The sequence below is a fragment of the Harpegnathos saltator genome, unplaced genomic scaffold, assembly GCF_003227715.2.
Source record: "Harpegnathos saltator strain DR-91 unplaced genomic scaffold, Hsal_v8.6 scaffold182, whole genome shotgun sequence".
Taxonomy (NCBI): domain Eukaryota; kingdom Metazoa; phylum Arthropoda; class Insecta; order Hymenoptera; family Formicidae; genus Harpegnathos; species Harpegnathos saltator.
This window is the reverse complement of record NW_020229964.1, coordinates 2,083,307-2,104,851: the sequence shown is the minus strand read 5'-3', so window position 1 is coordinate 2,104,851 and position 21,545 is coordinate 2,083,307. Positions and strand designations below refer to the sequence as shown.

At 47.6% G+C, this 21,545-nt stretch overlaps 1 protein-coding gene across 5 annotated transcripts in view; it reads right to left on the bottom strand.

The window, feature by feature from the left end:
- Window positions 1-21,545, bottom strand: part of LOC105182503 (neuroligin-1) — a 130,762-nt gene that overhangs the window by 73,903 nt on the left and 35,314 nt on the right. The window contains exons 5-7 of one of the 5 annotated variants that reach the window (XM_025297652.1): window positions 20,218-20,364; window positions 14,942-15,366; window positions 9,482-10,672 (exon numbers count right to left, since the gene is read on the bottom strand). In XM_025297652.1, coding sequence (XP_025153437.1) covers window positions 9,559-10,672; window positions 14,942-15,366; window positions 20,218-20,364 — 1,686 coding nt within the window. In that variant the 3' untranslated portion in view covers window positions 9,482-9,558. Of the gene's footprint in view, window positions 1-8,787; window positions 10,673-14,941; window positions 15,367-20,217; window positions 20,365-21,545 lie in introns of those variants that run through there. The other 4 variants (XM_025297650.1, XM_025297649.1, XM_025297653.1 and 1 more) reach the window with 4 other exon arrangements.

Here is a 21,545-nt window from a genome sequence, read left to right as displayed (position 1 = left end):
TAATGGAAAGAATTTTCCGTTACTGCAACTGAACCTCATTTAAGGGAAAACTTCTAGTTGTCACTACAGAACATTTCCCTGCGTGTAAGCGTGATGCTTTTGTCTAGCAATCTCTCTTCTGTAATTTCTCCTCTCGCCGCAGCGCTCTTAGAAGGTTGACCCTGAGGGGTGAATGAATATTTATTTATCTCTCTTTCTCTCTCTCCCTCTCGATACGGAAGAAGATCGTTGTGATTGAGCTATTTTATTTTTCTGCAAAGCGTACGAGTAGGGGAGCGGGAGGGGGGAGGAGCACGATTTGAAAAATCGCGATGCCGGCGCGTTATTATCGCGATAAAAACGCATCATGCTCGCGGCTGCCAATACCAATACGTATTCACACCGACACCGACAGCTGTAAGTGTGCGCGCAGCCAAAGTTCCACAGAGCTTCCGAACACGCACTCGATCCATTTTTTTGTCGACGGTATAGCGTTTAATACGAGTGTTGCGCGCTAAATCGTCGATATACGCGCCGATCCGACGTCATAAAACAAACGTGATTGTTTTCGCGCGGCTGTCCCGCGTGAAATAAAATGAAACGAGGCGGCGTGAAACGAAACTCAAAAAGGGGGATAAACACACCCGATTACTCTCCGAACTTGGGTGCCTATCATGGAACTCGTCGGAATCGATTCCGATCGGAATAATTCCGTTTCTCCTAGAAAAAACGATAGAAATCTAGGAAATAATGAAATAAATTCGATCGGAATCGATTCCGACGAGTTCCATAATAGGTACCTTGGTCAGTGCAAACCATCCCAACCCCTCTCCCCCTTTCCCCTCTCGCTCTTTCTCCCTCTCGCTTCGAGAGAGTGTCTCGTGTGTGCCGACCCAGTGAATGTTTTCCTTGGAAAATGTCGACTTACCCGACAAGTTCGCCTGTGTGAGCGCCGCGGAAGCCGTCAAAGCGATTGAAAGCGCATGACGACCCCGTACGTCGCTCGCAAAAGTGACGTCTCGATGCATCGTTTAGCAAACGTTTGCTCGGGATCGCTCTCGCCGAGACGCGAAGACGCAGGCTGAAAGTCGCATCTCCGGCACGCGAAGCAGAAACGCTGCGTGCAGACGACGGGGAAAAAATATGTGTTAACCTTTTGAGGCACGTATTTCTTAGAAAATCCGAATCACATGAAAATTTATATATGAGGGTTTCTGGGTCGCTGATGACGAATCCGTTATCAGATTTTCAAAATTCAAAATGGCGGATTCAAGATGGCGGCCACAAATATGAAAAATCGTGATAATTTCGGTGACATCGGTGATTCGTAATCAGCGACTTTGAGAGCTAACCAAAGTACAATTTCAGCTAATCATATAAAAATTTTATGATCCGGCATCTTGGAAAATAAATTTTTGAATCTGGACCTCAGATTCGTAATCAGCGAGCTCAAAAACTAACCAGAGTACAATTTTAGCTAATTTTATGTACATTCTATGATCCGCCATCTGGAATCGGCCATCCTGGAAAATGAATTTTAGAATGTGGAGCTCAGATTCGTAATCAGCGATCTCAAAAACTAACCAGAGTACAATTTTAGCTAATTTAATAAAAATTCTATGATCCGCTATCTTGTAAAATTAATTTTGGATTGGACCTCAGATTCGTAATCAGCGACCCAAAAAACCCCCAAATCTTGATTTTGAGCAAAAAATTCACTCATAGTTCGTGGAAAATGATTCTTCCTGTAAAAATGTGTATTTTTCGCACTTTGTTTATTTATAATAAATGGACAACTTATGCAAAACACTTTTCAACCTTTCATGTATGTTCCCATATCATGTAAGAAGCTGAAAAACACAAAAAACCCGACAAGAATCCCTCAAATATGAAATATTTCATGAAAATGTGAGAATAAATAGGGGGTAAATATACTTACCACTATGCCTCAAAGGGTTAAGAGTACGGAGACGATGCGGTCGAATGTTCGGCGGCATGCCGCCACATTCGGGTAAGTTTCAACTCGACGCGGAGCATCCCACGAGGGGTAACTTTGGCCGAAGTGACGATGAACAAGTCAAAGCACTAAAATCGAAAACAAGCCGCGCGGAGGGTAGCGGGTATTGTAAACATCTCGAGAAATAGCCAAGAAAAGCGCGAGAGCGATTTCTTTTTTTAGGCAAAACTTCCCGCGAACGATTCTGTAATTTCAGGCATTTTATCGCGAGGAAAGGACCGACTTTTTGGTCGCGGTGGCAATTACCGAACACGCTATACCCCACCGCAGGCACCGGTTGCGTTTCCGTACTGCAACGTACACTATTATACAAATATATGTGCATACAGAGTGTTTCAAGAAGGGTAGGCCGGTTAGATTTAGTTGTGTACTTCTCTCACCAAACTAACGAAAAAGTCAAGTCTGTAAACACCTAAAGCGCCTGAAAGGCTAACAAGTTGAAAGGTTAACAAGTTGACGTGGAGTCGAGCTCAAGAGAATTGACCTCCATGTATCAGGTTGTTTACAAAAGTTTTAGTCCTCTTTTTCAGCCCTCCAATGTAATTATTTTAAGTTGAAATATTTTCCCGCCGTTTGTGTTTTCGTAAGATTGGTATTAAGCTTTCTTGCACATAACCTTAAAAATAAGCAAAATATACAAAAGGACCTTCTCGCTATGAATATTTGCTTTCGTCATTGATGTAGAAGGCTATCCGGGGTCTATTACAAATGTTTGCGTCCAGGATTATCATACGTGATCCACTTTTTACCGTCAATAACAATATCTGACAAAAACTCTTTTTTGCACTGTTTGGAAAGCAACGCGCGTAGTCAACCGGCGGATAATGTTGTTTTGCGACAATTCACGCGGCACCCATTTTCCGAGCTTCTGAATTTTTCCCATTGCATGCAGTTGCCTTGAAACTATTGCTTGGTCAACTTCATTCAACAACGTTTCCAAGTTGTCAGCCTTTCGTGGCGTTCCATAGCACGGACGATCGCTCACGTCAAAATCACCGTCTTTAAAGCGACGAATCCAATATCTGCACATATTGTGGGATCTAATATTTTCCTCAAGAACGGAACAAGTGGATTCACATGCTTTAGCAGCATTTTTTCCTTGCTGGGATTCATATCGAATGCAGCGTCGAATACATAAGTTTTTCGTCGCTCATACGTAGCAATCGTTATTTTTAAGGTTATGTACACCAAGAAAGTTAAATAGCAACCTTACAAAAAGAAAAAACAGCAGGAAAATATTTTAATTTGGAATAATAATTTGGAATATGATGGGGTTGAAAAAACTAAAACTTTTGCACACACCTAATAATATTCATTTCAACAAACTCGGAAAATCAAAATGAACAGAAGAATTAAAGGGGATGCTCGGAATGGGGTGAGATACTGTCTTGCGCGTTCAAATATCCCTAGAATGTTCTGCATTATTGTTCGATATTTTTTACTCTTTGTAAAAGTGGATATCGTGTCGATCGGGAACTCAAATATATGGATCCAATAACCGAAATAATAATTATCGCGCAAACTAGGTTAACATCTGAAAATTCGCGTTCTCAGTCATTAACCCCTTAATGAAGCGTTTCAGGTTCGGTGTTTATAGAAACTTTCTTGCTTGTCTCGCTGAGAAGAATACAACTGCACACGGCCAGCCCTTTTGAGACGCCCTGTACATATATAGTTATGCGCTCCGTCTGTGCCAGCGGTATTGTATGGCATGACTAATTATACTTCAGCCCGCGGCGGATCTCGTTGCCTGGCTCCACGAGAGGCGGAAAGCACCCTATTAAAGCTCGAGCTTCGGCCGTCCACCCCTCCGCGAGAGGAAGACCGCGAGACGTCGATACGAGTGCGCCGGGCGTAAGAAAGGGTGGCGGCGGGCGAGTGTCTAGCGTTCCGTGCACCCTAATCCCTCGATCTCCCTACTTTGTTTCGCAGTCGCTTCTCCGGCCCCCCGCCGCCCGCTCGCCCCTCGTCGCCGCGGGGGGTGGTGTAGCCTACTTTTGGCACCCTTCTCGCCGCCGCCGCCGACGACGACGTCGACGTCGAGCTATGCACGCGAGCGCGCGCATCTGCTTAAAGATGCCTGGAGTGGCGTTTTTCGATCTCTCTTTCTCTTCCTCTCGAGTGACGCGCGGCCGTGTTCGAATAATAAAGAAAACTCGAGGAAGCAGCGGTGAGCAGGGGTGAGATCTTGCGTTGCCTTTGCCGCGCGTTAGAACGCCGCTTCCTTTCGTTCTTTATTCCGTCGGGTACAATAGTCGCCCTACAAATGGGATTGCCCGTGTAGAAGCACACAGCGACATTACCGATTGGAAAAAAGTGCCAGTTCTCCCGTAAAACGCCCGTCGTTTGCATTCCGGACGGAGAGAGAAAGAGAGAACGGGATTCCCAACTGGTGTTGCGATCGGATAACGAATTTGGGAATTTTAGTTTCAGGAAGCTGCCGCTGGGAAAATCCGGGAAAATTTCCGTACGTGCGCGCGCGCGCGCGTGTGTGTGTGTGTGTGTGTGTGTGCGGGAAACGACGGGACAGGGCGTAATGCGAGAAATCAGAAGGACATCGGCTTACGCTTTGAATCTTTTAAGTGTTTATTTAAACAAATCCCAACATTCCAAACATTGATAGATGTATATACGTATGGGGATGTTTCTTTTTGTGCCTGCCGGCGTTCACCGCGGCCGCGACGTAGATCCGCGCTGGCGGCGTGGATTCACCCTGTCGCTAATCTACCTCGCACCCGCGGTCCCTCCGCCCTTCGCGTTAACTTCGTTTATATATACAGGCTGTCGCGTGGAATCACCCCGCCGCTTCTCTCGCTCGCGGACGAGTCTCGTTGCGCGTAATTTCGGGAATCCCCGCTAATCCGTATTTTCCAGCCGTCGTTTCAGGGTCGGTAGGAGACGAGTATTCTTCGAAGCACCGGTGACTTTGCATCAATTGGCACCACTGTCTCCCGAGAAAACAAGACTCCCATCCGCAAATCTAAGCAGCTAAGAGAAGCCTAGTGGTCTTCTTATTGGAGGGGAGGGAACGATCCATCCCCGCTTAATGAGTCCACGAGCGGAAGAAGCGGCGGCGGCGAAACAGACTCCGGCGAGGGTCGCCCTCGGCCGCGCGAATGACGATGAAACTGAACCCCCTGCTCTTGAATTACGATGCAAATGAAGCTAATTCAACGGTCGTATCCAAATTCGACGAACAACTGTTTGGTTAGCATGACGCTTCCTCGGATCCTCGATCGAACGGTTCAGCCCGACTCGCGTAGAGCGCGCTCGATCACTCCCGCCGGCGCATGCGCGGCCGCAAGCATCGAGCAGCGCCCTCTGCCAGCGGGCATTCGCGCACGCGAGCGCAATCGAATAGATTAGCGCGCGAGTTTCCCGCGACTAGATTAATTAACGTTTACTTACTCGGTGGCCTCTCGCGCGATTCCCCTCCTCAGTCCTTGCTCAAAAAATCGTGCGGTCGAAGGGGTGCTTACGCACCATGCGACGAAGCGAATCGCGCGACTCTGTCGCTTTCTCGAGCCGAATCAGCCCGCTACAAACATCCGCCGACCGCGGTTTTCGCACGCGTGCGAGCGGATTCGCCGCTCGCGTTCAGGTCGATCGACGATCCAGGGCCGGCGCATGTAAGCACCCCGTCGGCGCGAAAAGGATAAATCAGACTGGACCCGGATACTCGTCGCCTGGCAAATATCATGCTTCCAATATTCAACGGCAAAATTTACAACGTACAGGTGACTCTCGAAGAGGCTGGATTGCCCTCGTTAGACGCTCGTTCGCGGAATTTTGGAGAACGCAATCTATCCGCGATTCACCCCGACGCAAGACATGACAGTCCGTCGATGAGGGAAACAATTCACTGGAGCAAGAGAGAGAGAGATCTCCTTGGGCGCTGGCGGAAACACAAAAAGCGAGAAAAAATGACTCGAAACGCGAGTGAAAAATCGCCCAGCTCGGCGATCGCGACGCCCGAGATCGAGGGCTGACACCTAAACGCGGAGAGAATCCAGACGGGGAATCGAGTTGGCGAGTGACGGGGAAGATTAACCGCCGCGGGAGCGAGAGTCGCTGGCACACTACGAATAATTCACGGCGCATCTGCGGAGACTAATCGCCAATTAGTTAAAAGTAGGAACTCTTATCAAAACCCTTCTTCCGCACCGGTCGTCGAAAAGTCGTAGCAAATTTATCACCTTCTGAAAACAGCACGACTGACTGACTATCCAAGCTTCGCTTGGAAACTCGTGCCGCGATATTTCCCGACAAAACGACGTACGTCGTAGAGCAGCTGCTTCCCCTTCGCCCTCCTACCCGTGTACCGAATTTTTCCCCGCGAACGCACTCTCGCTTCTTCCTCTTCGTCCTTCTTGCTTTCTCTCTTTTGTCAACGCGTCGTACAGCGAAACCTGTCTTCGCAACGAATAATGGTTATCGCACAGAGAAAAAGAGAGAGAGAAAGAGGCAGAGAGAGAGAGAGAGAGAGAGAAAGAGAGAAAGAAAGGGGTGGGGGAGGAAGAGAGAGAGAGAGAGAGAGAGAGAGAGAGAGAGAGAGAGAGAGAGAGTCACCTGCATCCCCTTAAGTACTCCCTACTCTGTCGTTAATCCGTTTAGCCCTATCTCGCCCGGTACGTGTTCCAGTTTCTCGCACGAGGCACGCATACACGCCCGATTGCGCCAACCAAAGCCAACGTTTTACAGATAGACAGCGGTGAAGGGGAGAGGAAGAGGGTTTATCGCGAAACTAACGACGGGCGATGTCGATTCGGTCTTTAGGAAAAATCGATCTCTTGCCTCCAGAAGTGGACTGTTTTTAATCGACCCTTTTCTATTTGTCTTTTTTCCTACAAATCGATTCCTTTCAGTGGAAAATCGGGTTTCGATCCGTTGATATACTTATTCGACAATGACGTTTTTGACCGGTTCACTTGTGATGACTCATATGTGAACGAAGAAAAGAAATACCACAACTGACGTGATGACTAATATAAATACTGACGTGATGACTAATATAAACACCATGAATAGCTCTGCTAATTTTCAACAGATTTGCATCAAATTTGGTATATCCAAATATTTTTTGGATCGCTGACTATGAATTAGGAATCAAATTTGAGAAATCCATCATGGCGAATTCAAAACGGCGGCGCTGAAATATTCGATTTTGTCAATTTCTGAAGAATATTTATTAAGACTGATATTCCCATTTGATTTTGTATGAAATTTTTTTATAGAGAGAGATTTTCGGGTCATTAGTGACAAATCCAGGGTCGAAATTTCAAAACTCAAAATGGCAGATCTAATATGGCAGCTCCTAGTGATTAATTTTGTTATTCCATTATGAAGAAGATTGATATGTTCGTGTTTTTTAATTGCTGATGAATCCAAAATCAAATTTAAGAAGTTCAACATAGAGAATCCAATATGGCGGCATTTAAATACACAATTCTGTCAGTTTTTGAAGAATATTTATTGAGATTGATATCTCCATTTGATTTTGTTTGAGATCTTCTTTATAGGGAGTTTTTTGCGTCGCTAGTGACAACACGGGGTTGAAATTTCAAAATTCAAAACGACAGATTCAATATGGCGGCTTCTAGTGACCAATTTTATTATTCCATTATGGAGAAGATCATATGCAGTATGTTCATGTCTTTTAGGTTGCTGATGATGAACTCAGTCGAAATTACAAAATCTAAAATGGCGGGCCCAATACGGCGGTTGCTAGTGATTAACGGTATTTCAATATGAATATTATTTCCATTATTCGCGGGTAAAACATGTTGAAGGAAACTACTTCTTTACCGAATGTTTCTGATGGGAACTTCAGATTTATGATAATCTGCGACCTAAAAAACGTACCGAGTTTGATATCCATAATCGAACATCAAAATTAGCCATTGAAGCCTCCATATTGGAGCTGCCATTGTGAATTTTGAAACTTCGGCCCTGGATTCGTCGGCAGAAATCCAAAAAGTCTTTATAGATAAGCTTTCGTGTAAAATACAAAATTACTCGCTCTTACCAGTTTTGGCACGAAACGCTGATTTCAGATCCACCGGTGAACCAATTAATGAACAATTTGGGGTGAATATTCGCGGGAGAAAATCGATGTAAAAAAAATCGATTTTCCGAGGAAGAGACCAATCTTTTCCGAAGATCGAGATCGCCCATCACTACGCAAAATCCACAACGGTCTCTCTCGCTTCTCTTCACCCCCGTCCCCGACATCCTTCCCCACCTCCCCTGACTCTTTCTCCGCGCGCCTTCTCTCTCGCAGACGCACATTATCAATTAGTTAGTCACTCTCGTCGTTTATGCACCTAAGGTCGAAGCCCAAGACTACCAATTCCTCGATTAATTCCGTTTAGTATTCGCGGCGAGGCACACGCCTGCCGCGAAGGTGTCCCTCTCGCGTGCTTTTTATTCCTGAGATTACGTGTCAATCCCCCGGGCTGGTCGCGGCGCGCCGCGACGCGACGCGACGATGACCGGACGAACGCGTCGGCCGGTCCGGTCCAGTCGTCCCTTTAATGGACGGACGAAGATCGCGTCTCGGCTACGGGAAGGGACGCACCGGTGCCGGTTCCAGGGCGCCCGCGTTCGCAGGCTTCGGGTCACTCGCGGTGGCAGCCTCGGCTGAGGAGCTCCGCCGAGAGAGCGAACGCGCACTGTAAGTAGCACTGCTCGCTCGTTCGTTCGTTCGTTCGTTCGTTCGTTCGTTCGTTCGTTCGTTCGTTCGTTCGTTCGTTCGTTCGTTCGTTCGTTCGTTCGTTCGTTCGTTCGTTCGTTCGTTCGTTCGTTCGTTCGTTCGTTCGTTCGTTCGTTCGTTCGTGGCCACTGTGCGCGTGCACTGTACAGTTCCGTGAGTAAAAATTATTATGTTTCACTTTCTTCGGCCGCGACTAACCGCCGCGCCGGCGCTTCAACCCCTCCCCTCCCCTGGCGCAGAAGATCACTCGAACTCGCGAGTCGTGAGTCTGAACGCGCCATCCGTCTTGCTTAGTCGACAGTTCGGGCTGGCTTTCCGGCTGAGTGCAGAAGAGATTCGTCGAGCGCGAACGCCGAACGTCAGCGCGAGCGTGTCGCGCGACATTGTGACGCTCACGTAAAAGGAAGAAAGTACTAGAGGGAGGAAGGAGGAGAGAAAGAGGGCGAAAGTAAAGCGGAAAGACAAGAGGAAAAAAAACGAGAAAGAGAGAGGAGAGGGGGGAGAAGGGAGGAGTAAAATCGGTCGATTTGTTCCGGAGCGGAAGACGGGAAACAATAATCTCATTCGAGTAACGAAACCCGCCTCGACAAGCACCGAGCGAGCCTCTCGCGCCTCGAGTGTCCCCGATAACAAGTAGAGTTCAAAGGGAAAGTCCCTTGATGCACTTGATCTCGATCGACACCGGGGCTCCTCTCGCGCCACCTCGGCGTTCCCGCTGCGAACCGCTCTCTCCCGACATCAAAGATCCCGGCTGGAAGAAGGGTGAGAGAGAGAGAGAGAGAGAGAGAGAGAGAGAGAGAGAGAGGGAGGGAGAAAAGGAGAGAAAAAGAGCGGGAGCACCGCTGGTCCATCACACGGAGATCTCTTGAATCTGCACGCGCTTCTTCGCGCTGCCAGGAGTGCCGGGCTGCCGCAGGATCCCAGGACACGCGAGGCCAACGTTGGGCGCCGGGGCTTTGGGCGGCGGCGGCGGCTCCGGCAGGTCCTCGTTCTCGTCCTCGCTGTCGTGCAGAGCGCTCATGCCGTCGTTCACCTCGTCCATCCGGGCGATCGTGGCGTCCACGCAGGGCGACGGGGTGCGGGTCCTCTGGATACACGGGTTTTTGCTGTAGGACGGCGGCTCCAGGATGCGCTTGCCGCCGCCGGGCGGCGGCGAGCACTGGAACTCCTGCAGTTGCATCTCTAGCTCTTTCGCTATCTTGGCCTTGGTGTGCGGCGGCAACACCAACGGCGAGTTGATCAGGTTCATGGAAGACAAGTGCTGCTTCCCTGTGGCGGCGTCCATACCGGAGCAACCGGCCTCCAGCAGCTCCTCCTTCTTCTTGTTGCCGAAGGCGGCGGCCATGCCGCCGCCGCCGCCGCCGCCGCCGCCCCCGCCGCTCGTGTTCCGGTCGCGCTGGTGGTAGATCCCCGCGAAGATGAGGATGTTGAGCAGCAGCAAAAACACCCCGACCGCGATGGTCACTGTCAAGGCCGTGGTGTAGCTCTGGTAGTGGCTGGACGCGAGCTTGCGCAGTATGTTGTTCGGGCCCGGGCCCAGGTTTGACTGCTGCAGCGTCTGTGAAGTCGTCGGCGTGATCGTGGTCGCGACGGTCGCGTTTGGGGTGCACTCCGTGGTGGACAACACGTTCAATATCGACGACGGCTCCGTGGGGGATGGCAAGGGCAGCGGGGGCGCCGGTAACGGCACGGCCGTGCTTTGAGGCCGCACCGGGCCCTCGTAGAGGCCCGGACTCTCCGCCAGGTGGTGGTGGCGCATATTGATCTCGTAGCCCGGCCGGTGGAGCTGCGGCAGTAGGTTCAGCCAGAGCGACATCTTGTGGCCCCTGTAGTGCGAACGCATCTCTGGGCTGTGGCCGGCCTCCAGGTACAACTGGTTTATGGAGTCGTACGCGTCCCAGAACGGCGGGCTCGTTAGGCCGCCCTCCAGTCCCGGGGATAAGGGACCCGCGCCGTTCGGATCTCTGAAACAGCGAGCGGACCGCGACCCTTTGACAATTGGACGCACAGTTCTCCGTTAGCGCACCTCGTTTCTCGTGCTTCCTCCGCCTTCGGGTTCCGCCATTCGTTCTTTCTACCGCGACATCTTACGTCGCGGGACATATTGCCTCGTCGCTCGCAGTTTGTAACGAGGAATTTCACGCTCTCTCGCAGCAGCCATCTTGAATGACGACGTCGGGAGCGAGGGAATCTATGCTAACGTTCCTGCTGATCGCATCGAGATGAGAAGAAACGCCCGCGTAAAGTAACGCTTGCGATCAGGCAATTTACCACGTTTCTAAAACGCCCCGAGAGTGTTCGATAAACAGACGAAAAAGCCGCGTGATGGGACCGTGAGAAGAGGTGGGTTAACCAGCTCACTGGTGGACCCGAAATTAATGTCTTGTGCTAACTGATGAGAGCCAATAGTTTCATATTTTACATAGAAATTTGTCTATAAGGATTTCTTTGGATTGCGGGTGATGAATCCAGCGTCAAAGTTTCCGAATTCAAACTAGCGGATATACCAATATGGAGGCTTCAAAGGGCTAACTTTTTTCCATTATGAGTACGTATCAAACTCGATAGGTTTTTTTGGTCGCAGATAACGATGTCATAAATTCGAAGATTCCATCAAAGCCTTTCAGCAAAGAAGTAGCTTCCTTCAATATAGCTCATCCGTTAATAATGAAGGTAACATCCATAACGGAATATCATTGATCACTAGAAGCCGCCATATTGAATCTGTCACTTTATATTTTGCAATTTCGACTGGATTTATCATCAGCAAAACCACCAAAAACTGTAAACATATCGAACATGATCTTTTCCATAATAGAATAACAAAATTTGTCATTTGGACATGCTATTTTGGATTTGCCATTTTTTATTTTGAAATTTCGACTTCGACTTTGTCCTACCTATACCTCTATACAGAAGATTTCATACAAAATCAAATGGAGATATCAGTCTCAATAAATATTCAAAAACTAACAAAATTGAGTATTTAAGCGCCGCCATATTGGATTCGCCAGGATGAATTTCTCAAATTTGATTCCGGATTCATCATCGGCAACTCAAAAAACTCATAAACCTATTGATTATGATCTTCTCCATAATGGAATAACAAAATTAGTCACTCGGAGCCGCCATATTGGATCTGCCATTTTGAATTTTGAAGCTTTGACCCCGCGTTCGTCACCAGTGATCCGAAAAACTCTCGATAAAGATTTCATATAAAATCAAATGGGGATGTCAATCTTAATAAATGTTTTTAAAACCTGATAAAATTGAGAATTTAAGCGACGCCATATTGGATCCGCCATTATGAATTCCTCCAAATTCAATGATTCCGAATTCAGAGTGAACGACCCAAAAAACATGGGTGTATCAAATATAATATAAATCTGTTGAAAATTTGTTGAAAGCAGAGCTATTCATGGCGCTCATATACGAGTCATTACCAGTTGTGGCACTTTTTTTTCTTCGCTCATATATAAGTCATTAGCAATGAACTGGTTAAGGCGGATGCACGTCGCGTTAACTTTACGGTCAACCGTTACTGGTTAGAGCGAGAGGCCAGTTTCCGCAGGTGTTTTATCTCGACGCGAGATTCGGATAGGGATTTTCAATGTGAACTTCCTCGCTTCTCCGACGTCATCAAGCAGGAGTCTCGCCAGGGCCAAGAGTCGCCTGATAAAATTCAATATCGACGACATCGTGGGCGCGTGAGCGGCGTAGATGCAAACTCGACATCAGTCGGGAACGTCGTATTTCGCGCGATACGCCGCGAGATGAAGAAAGTTTCCGAACGAAACGTCGGACCGGCCTCCGATAAGGAGTGCCGCGCGCGATTATTCGCCGCAGGAGGCGAAATTCCATCCGGCAAAATTCTCCGTGTCAATGACAGAGCAATCATCCGGATAGCCGGCGATTCGCAATTAAGGAAACCGAAATCACTCGGCGTCTCCCCCTCTACGTCCTCTCCCTCTCCCGCCCGTCGTCTTCGCCCCGGCTCGGAGATTGCGAGCTTCCGCTGAACGCGCGTTAACGGCCTTTGCGGGAGTTTGCCTCCAAAATCCTTCCCCGGCTGTAACTTCACCCTAACAACTACCACCTTTCAGACCCTCTTCACGGAGGGTAATCGAAGTGCATGTGATACTTAAGTTCAGTCCCGACTTGGAGCCGGCTGAGTTAACAAGAAGCGCGCGTTCGCTTATCCGATTAACCCTTTCACACTCGTGCACTCGCGTTATCTCGCGACGCCGCGTTATCGATTCGCTCCGTGGCTCGAGCGCGTGTCAACCGGCGCGGCGAGACGACGGCGCGTCAAAATTCCCGCCTGTCGTCGACGCAATTTGCGTTTCCGTTCGCCGCGATCGTAGATTCGCCATTCTCCCTATCGGATGTATTAGGGGTGTGATTTAGGCTTGAGGGTTTTGCAAGAGATGGCACTGATGTCAGTTTCGACGAAGACATTCCAATCACAGCTGTTGTTACTTAATGCTCTAATATTAATCCATGATATTTAGTCGTTTATTAGACGCAGTCAAAATCGTGTTGGCACCGTCTTAAAAACGGAGCTTCCTGAAGAGCATCCTCGACATACGTTGCTTTTGTTTTTTAATCAGAAGAAAATGGCGGCTGAAGATAGAATAGAATTCTGACAGAAATTTGTAGCGGTGTTGCTCCATCAATTGAGGCACGTGAATATTGGTTTAGACGATTCAGAAGTGGTGATTTCAATGTTAAGATCGCTCGGGATAATCGAAAAAGCTTGAAAATGCAAATTTGCAAGCATTATTGGAGGAAAATCCAGCACAATCCACTTCAGAACTTGCCAGACTATCAAATGTTGGATCGGAAATATTGTTGAAAAGTATTACAACAGTTATTAAACTTTTACAAGATATGGGAAAGATTCACAAAGAAGAGAAATGGGTTCCACGTCAATTATTGAAAAATGTTATTGCGATCCGGTTGAACATTTGCATTTTGTTAATCGCCAGACAAAAGATGAAGAGTTTTATTGAATATCGAGTTGTTAGTGAGGATGAAAAATGGATCTATTTCGATAATCCTAAACGAAAAAAATCGTGAATTGATCCACTGAATTGAGCCAATTAGCAACATTCACTTCGAGGTGCGATATTCACAGTTCAAAGGTATTGCTGTGTATTTGGTGGGATCAAAAAGGTATTGTTGTATACTATGAACTGTTAAATCCGAATGAAACTGTCACCGCTGATTGTTATCGACAACAATTATACAAATTGAAGCGAGCATTGGACCAAAAACGATCACCAAATGCGAGTAAACGACGCAAAGTGATTCTTTTTCATGACAATGCTCGACCTCACATATTGCATTATCAGTGAAGCAAACGCTGTTAGAGCTGGAATGGGAAGCCTGAAGCGGATCCCGCGTATTCTCCAGATATTGCTCCATCCGATTATCATTTGTTCCGGTCAATGCAATACACTTTCACAACTTTGAACAAGTGCGAAAATTTATTGAAATTTATTTTTCAAGAAACTTCAAAGAAGAATCTTTTTACCGTCGCGGAATCCATCTCTTGCCAGAAAGATGGGAGGAAGTTGTAGAAAACGGAGGGAAATATGTTGATTAAAGTATTTGTTCATTACCTTGTTAAGTAAATCAGTCTTTGAGAACAAAGCCCTCAGAATTAAATCACGCTCCTAATACTTATTCAGGGAGAGTGCAAAAGTTCCGATGGATCTCGCGATGAAGGAAAGAAACCGGGTGACGTTATTAAAAATAATTGATTCTCATTCCGCCCCGAATATATTTGTTCAAAGGATGACCCTCCCAACGACTGCGTTACATACGGGGAAAAATGTTTGCTCGAATGAACGAATTTTCCGCTCGAGTCCGAGCGATTCCGGCTGGAAAATGCCAGTATTCTGTTTGAGTTAAGCAGAGATCTCAGTCTCGCTGAGATTGCGCGTTCGGATAACTCGAGCCGGGATCGCTCGTGTTTCGCCCAGGAAGTTGCCCCCGCCGGCCGAAAACTGCGATCGGCTGTGAGATCCGAGAGAGAGAGAGAGAGAGAGAGAGAGAGAGAGAGAGAGAGAGAGCCATCGGAAGCTTCGCGAGCGGCGCGTTACCGCCGTCGGGCGAATATTAAACACACGCGTGTCTCGTATAATACGCGAGAGACACGTCGTTAATCGGAATGCCCGCCATGCAGAATTAAAAAGCCGGGAGATGAAAGCGATCGCGCGAGGACTCACCCGCGCCTCACGAAGTTGGCCAGGTAATGGACGAGGAGCTTCGACAGGTTCTCGTCGGCGGTCGTATAGTTGCCAAAGGCGGACGTCGCGGACGTGAGCTCGCCGCGAAGAAGAGGTATGCCCAAGAGATACGGCACTTCCTCGCCCTTCTGGCTCGGTCGATCATCGGGCTGGAAGTGCAGGAAATAGCCCCGTCCCGCGGAGGCGGAGTGCAGTAGGGCCAGTCTGAGGAGCGGCGCGGCGACTTGGCCGTCTCCGAGGAGAGATAAGAGACCGTCGCAGATCGCCACGGGACTCTGCTCGCCCCGTTCCCAGTCGGTGTACTCGTTCCGAAGAGTCGAATAGATTTCATGCAAATGGTACCGGTAGGTGTTCCGGACGTAAGTGCGCAATATACGATCTCTCCTCGTCTCGTTCAAGCCGTTCTGCGAACCGTAAGAGTCGCCTGTTTCGTAACGCACGCCGAGAAAAAGCGCAGCTAGGAGAGAGTCCGAGCGGTGGTCGCGCACGCTGAGAGAACCGCGCTCGGCGGAGTCGTTTCAATGTTAACAGTGTTGGTGTTAGCGACGCGCAGATCGCCATTGCTGCGCGCAGAAAAATATTCTCCAGCGACAGCCAGAAATTTTCCGCTACGCTGCGAGGCTCGCTCGCAGTAACGGAAAATTCTGTTCCGCAATCCGAGGGACCATTCGCGTCAATAACTGCCTCCGATTGAAGGGACTCCAATTGTTCGGTGCGAAAATATAGCCAGCGCAGCGGAATATTCGGCTGCTCTCGCAGAAGGCGCGAAACTAGAAGCGAAACCTCCGCGGCCGGAAAGACTCGTTTGAAGAAATCGAATGACGCTGCCAATTATGCGCCCCCTCCCCGCCCTTCCCTCCGTTCTGTTTATCCGTGTGAAGAACGAAACTTGTACCCTTGACAATGCCAACCCTTAAACACTAGGGTGTTTTTGTTAGCTCCCATCGCTAAATTTCCCGGGTAAATTTCCATCCATAAATTTTTCATTCTTTTTTTTTAATAAGTATTTAGTAAAATTTTGTAGCAACGTACAAAACAGTTTTAAATTATATACAAATTTTTGAAAAAGAAACAGTGTCCTTTCACTGTAGAAAAAAGATTATAATTAATAATCATTAAGATGAATTCTGGAATAATCCAGCATATTTACCATCAAATTAAAAAAAATGTCATTAAAATTATATATTTTTTTCGTATCTGTACGTATATGTTCATCACGTATCACTGTGCGAAGCTCAATACCATTAATTATAATTTTATAATATTAAAATGATAGTTAATTTCTATGAAACAATACTATGTGACAATAAATTATTATAAATTAACTTCTTACCTTAAAACCCTAACAACTAATTTTTACCATAAAATATACGAATAATTTTTTTTGTAGGGGATGCAAAGGTTCATTAATAAATTTTTAGGAGTGCGAAATACAAAAAGGATTGGGAAACACTGGTTTAAGATATTTAAAAATGCAAAAAATATACATCAACTTTGCTCCACAAAATTAAATTTACTTTATCCGATAAAGAATATCATCGGATAAATTTCCAGCCATCCTAGTGTTTAGGGGTTAATGTCCGGCTCGGGTGACTGAATACATTCCTGAGACCACAGGAACCTTCCAACGGAATTTTTCTTGCATTGCAAACGAATTTTCAGTCGACTCCCGCGGAACGGAAGATTTCGCTTGTCGTAACTGAAATTCAGCCGTATCAACGGAAAATAGTTTTCTGCGTGTACCGGGTGAAATTGCCGTTGTTTTCTGTCAAGAGATAATCAATTACTCGGTGGAGTGAGAGGATGAATCGTTTTTAATAAAATTACTCTCGCTCCATTTTTCCACCGCGAAAGTCATGAAAACTCCCACCGCTCACCCGATATGACCGCACAGCGAAAGGGTTGTAGTTGGGAGAAACGTTTACGCAGCAAATACCATCGTCACTCGCCACTATTACTTGTTTAATCCTTAAAAGCTGCCGTCAAAGAAAATCACGTTAATGCCGTCGCGGGTGAAATACATTTTTTTATTTTCAGAAATAAAAAGTCAAACCAATGCAATACTAAATGCTTCATTATAAAATGCAATTAAATACTTTATTATTATTGAGTACTGGATGGAGAGTAGAGAAGTTATTGTTTGCAGCGGATAATTTAACATTCAATAAAAACGAAACAGATTTCGCAGGTGATGAAATTTCACCCTCGGCAGCCTTTAAGGGTTAATAAAGCACCGAAAAGAGCACAACGCCGGGGCGGATGCGAGAAAAACTGCGCCCTCTCGCGATCGCGCTGAAAGTGCGATCTCTGTCCGCCGGGCGCTTCGCGGGGCTCGTCAGGAGCGGCGCGCGAGAAAGCGCCAACAGCCCGCTGGCAATCGAACGATTTCGGTCGTTCGCGCGAGCAGTGACAAACGACTCGCTCGCCACCGGCGGTAAGTATGCATCTGATCGCCGATTCGTACGCAACGGAATTCGATCAGGCAAAGTGGAAAGACTCGCTCCGCGGCGCGGCCCAGCGGCCATGACCATCAGCGAGTCAATAATATCCGGAGCGAGTTGCCCGCGAGCACAGGCCGGTGCTGCTCCCCTCCGCGTAAAGCCCATCAATTTGTCGAACTATATCCAATCAACGTCAATTACATATTATGCACGAGGCGCCGGCTATTAATCAGGATATTACTTCCGCCCCGACACGAATTTCTTGATGAAATCGATAGGCGCGCGGTGACAGCGTAAAAGGCTCGCAGTTTTTTCCGCTTATAAAAGAGAGAGTTTTCTTTTTCACTTTTCTTATATAATTATTTTAAATTGAAGTATCTTCCCGGGCCGTTCTGTGTTTTCGCAAGGTTGGTATTGAACTTTCTTGGTGCACATAACCTTAAAAATATACAATAGGAGCCTTTTGCTGTGAATATTTGCTTTCGTCACTGATGTAGAAGACTGTACGAGGTCCACCACGAATGTCTGCGTTTAGGATTATCATACATAATCCGCTTTTCAGTAATAGTATCCCACAAAAACTCTTTTTTGCGCTGTTTGGAAAGCAACGCGCGTAGTCAACCGGCGGGTAATGTTGTTTTGCGACAATTCATGCGGCACCCATTTTCCGGGCTTCTGAATTTTTCCCATTTCATGCAATCGCCTTGAAACTGTTGCTTGGTCAACTCCGAGCTCTGCAAGTTCTACTTGCATTTGGGGCGGGTTTTCATTCAACAGCGCTTCCAAGTTGTCGGCCTCAAGCTTTCGTGGTATTTCGGAGTGCGGACGATCGTTCATGTCAAAATTACCGTCCTTAAAACGACCAAACCAATATTTTCAAATTCATTGTGGGATCTAATATTTTCTTCAAGAACGGAGCAAATGGATTCACATGCTGTAGCAGCATTTTTTCCTTGCTTCATATCGAATGCAGCGTCGAATACAAGTTTTTCGTCGCTCATTCGTAGCAACTATTGTTTTTAAGGTTATGTGTATCAATAGATTATGATGGATGGCGTTTTAGAGAGTTCAATACCAGCGAAAAACATAAAACGGTGGGAAAATATTTCAATTTGAAATAATTGCATCAGGCTAAAAAAAATCTAAAACTTTTGCATACACCTAATGTACCGGGTGTACATGTGAAATTTTAGATGTTTCGGTGAACTTTGAGGGTTGACGACGAATGGGTTGTTTGTTACTTATTATTTATTGTTTAAATTATTCCAATCAGAATGTTTTCCATCGTTTGCTGCAACCTTTTCCCATCTTCCTGGCAATATGGATTCCACGGTAGAGAAAAGACTTACTTTTAGAAGCCATCCATTCATTCATCGTCAACCTTCCAAATTGACAGAATTAGATTGGCCTGAGCGAAAAATTTTCGTCCGCTGCCGCATCGCGAACAGGCAAGTGTGAAATTTGGAGTTATAAGTTACGGGGGATTAGTGTGAGTGAACTCTTGCGCGATCTGTTAAATGAGTCGTGATGGCGACTTCTGCCGTCCCTCGCGCTTATGGATTAGGTGAAACTGAGCAAGAAAAGTCCTCCGACATCTCGCAGAGAACTCACGCAGAAAATTCCGAGTTATTAATTAGCGAGCATATCTGCGTGAATGATTGCGCAGGATTATGTACTAATCTTCACTGATTAATAATCTCGGAATTTTGCGTGTTTTTTTGCAGAATCACACACCCTCCTTTGTTCAACTTATCCGACAAACGCAGACGTCGTCTCCGTCGCTCTCGTTCAACAAATCGCGCAAATGCATCCTTTAATTAAATAACTCGACATTTCACGCGCGGGTATACGCAAAATAGTACAAGAGCTTTCCGCTCGGCTTGGCCTAATTTACACGTGCGAGAGCTTTACGGATGCATGCTTCGTGCAAGAATTGAACACTGAGTACTGAAGAAATCGTGTACACAGGATATACGCAGAAAAATATTCTGTAGAGACAATTGGAGATTTTCCGTTACATGAAGTTCAATAACAGATAATTCTGTTTGGCAAACCGAAGAACCATTCGCTTTCGATTGAAGGAACTAAAATCCGTCTCGAAAATGTAGTCACCGCAGCAAAGGCTACTCTCGCAGAAGTCGCGGAACTATATCGTACATATAAAGAGAAGTGAAATCTGAGTTACCGCGACCGAAGAGATGAAGTTTGAAGAAGTGGAATGACGCTGCCAATGATGCGATTTTCGAATATTTTTCCCCTTCACTTACGCACGCAGTTCTGTTTATCCGCGTGAAAAACGAAACTTTTGCACCCTTTGCACTCGGTATGCCAGTACAGCTGACATTAGCAATTATTCCGGCAACTCGGAATGCCAGCTGTGCTGGCACGAACAAGACTCAAAGAGAGAGAGAGAGAGAGAGAGAGAGAGAAAGAGAAAGCGCGATGAAACAATAAAATGCGGCGGCAACATTAAAGGAAATAGAGATCTTTTCTGCAATTTCTATGGGAATTTAGTATTTAATTATACTTATAATCGTCGAATTGAAAAGTGAAAAAGGAAATGTGGAAATATTCCCCGAGCGCAAAGGGTTAGTGCTCGGTCCAGGGAAACGAATACATTTCTGAGACGGCAAAAACCTTCGAACGGAAATTCCCTCGGTGTTGGCACCGAATTTTCAGTTGCTTCCCGCGGCACGGAAGGTTCCGCTTGTCGCGACTGAAATTCAGCTGCATCGACCGAGCGGTTTTCTGCGTGCGCGAACGAGCCAGCCCGGACTACTCGGCCGGATCGAGGCGGCCACGAATCGACCTCACCTGTAGATCATCCTCGGAAAGGTTCAGCCAGGCTTCCTCGGACGTCAGACCGAAGAGCAGGTCGCGGTTGCCAAAGTCCGCGAATTCAGCGCCGGGTCCGGGCACGATCGGCATCAGTCCCGAAGAAGAGGCAGTGGGCTGGAAGTTCTGATCGACGCGTCTTTCTTTTCTCGTCGTCGCTTTCCCCCCCTCCCCTCCTCTCCCTCTCTATCTCTGTCTCTCTCTCTCTCTCTCTCTCTCTCTCTCTCTCTCTTTTTCCGTTCCTCTCCCGCCGTCGCCCCGGTTTTCCGCGCTTTTCGCGAGGAGCGCGCCTCCGCTATCGATCGGACTCGCGGCGCCTGCTCGCTCGTTCTTCTCTCGGTTCTTCGCCCGGCACTTCCGGTTGCGCGTCCGCGCGATATCGCGACGACGACGACGACGAGGACGACGACGACGAGAGCCCGCGAGAACAGAGAGAGAGAGAGAGAGAGAGAGAGAGAGAGAGAGAGAGAGAGAGAGAGAGAGAAAGGAGGGGGAGAGAAAGGGAGAGACACGTCGCACTATCACGGCGGATAGGTTAATGGAGCACGCGCGAAGTAGCTATTACGGTTCTCGGATCCGTCATCTGTCAGCCGGTTGTCCGTTCAATTAGCAGATTCATCGTTTACCTGTCGTCTGGTCCGTGCCCCGCGCAAAATCAATACGCCGGCCAACCGGTCGGCCGGCGCGGCTCGGCTAATATCCGTGTGCAATTACGACGAGATTCGCGGCTCCCGTAATCGTCTGGAAATGGCACGCTCTCGTCGCCGGCGACGTGTTTATGCAACAACACCCGCGGTTATATTTATTTACGCCGCCCCCGCGCCCGCCGCGGCCACGTATAACGCGCGCTCCCCGACGACATGCGCTCGCACCCCACGCGGCCCGACGCCGTTGGGCGCCGAGGATGTATAAATGCAAATTTGCTGAAAAACGCGCTTATCGCGCGCCAAAGTTCGCAACGAGGAAAGGGTCACCGACATACGTCGACGCGCTCGATAATTATCCAGAGGGTCGGGATGTTGGACTTTAATATCCCCTCCCCCATTATTGGCCTTTAATTATGACCGCGGATGTCGATGTCGCGACTGGTGCGGCTGGATCCTCCGTCTCCTCCGGAAAGAGAAAGAGAAAGAGAGAGAGAGAGAGAGAGAGGAAGAGGGAAGAGGAGGGAGGGGTTGGCGAGCGCGATCGATCGGGCGAGCATTAAAGCTAAGAGCGAGCGCGATATGAAGAAGGCGAGGTTGGTCGCACAGGAAACGGAAACGCGGCGCGTTGCGACCTATCCGGTCAGGACGAGAGGGGAGGGG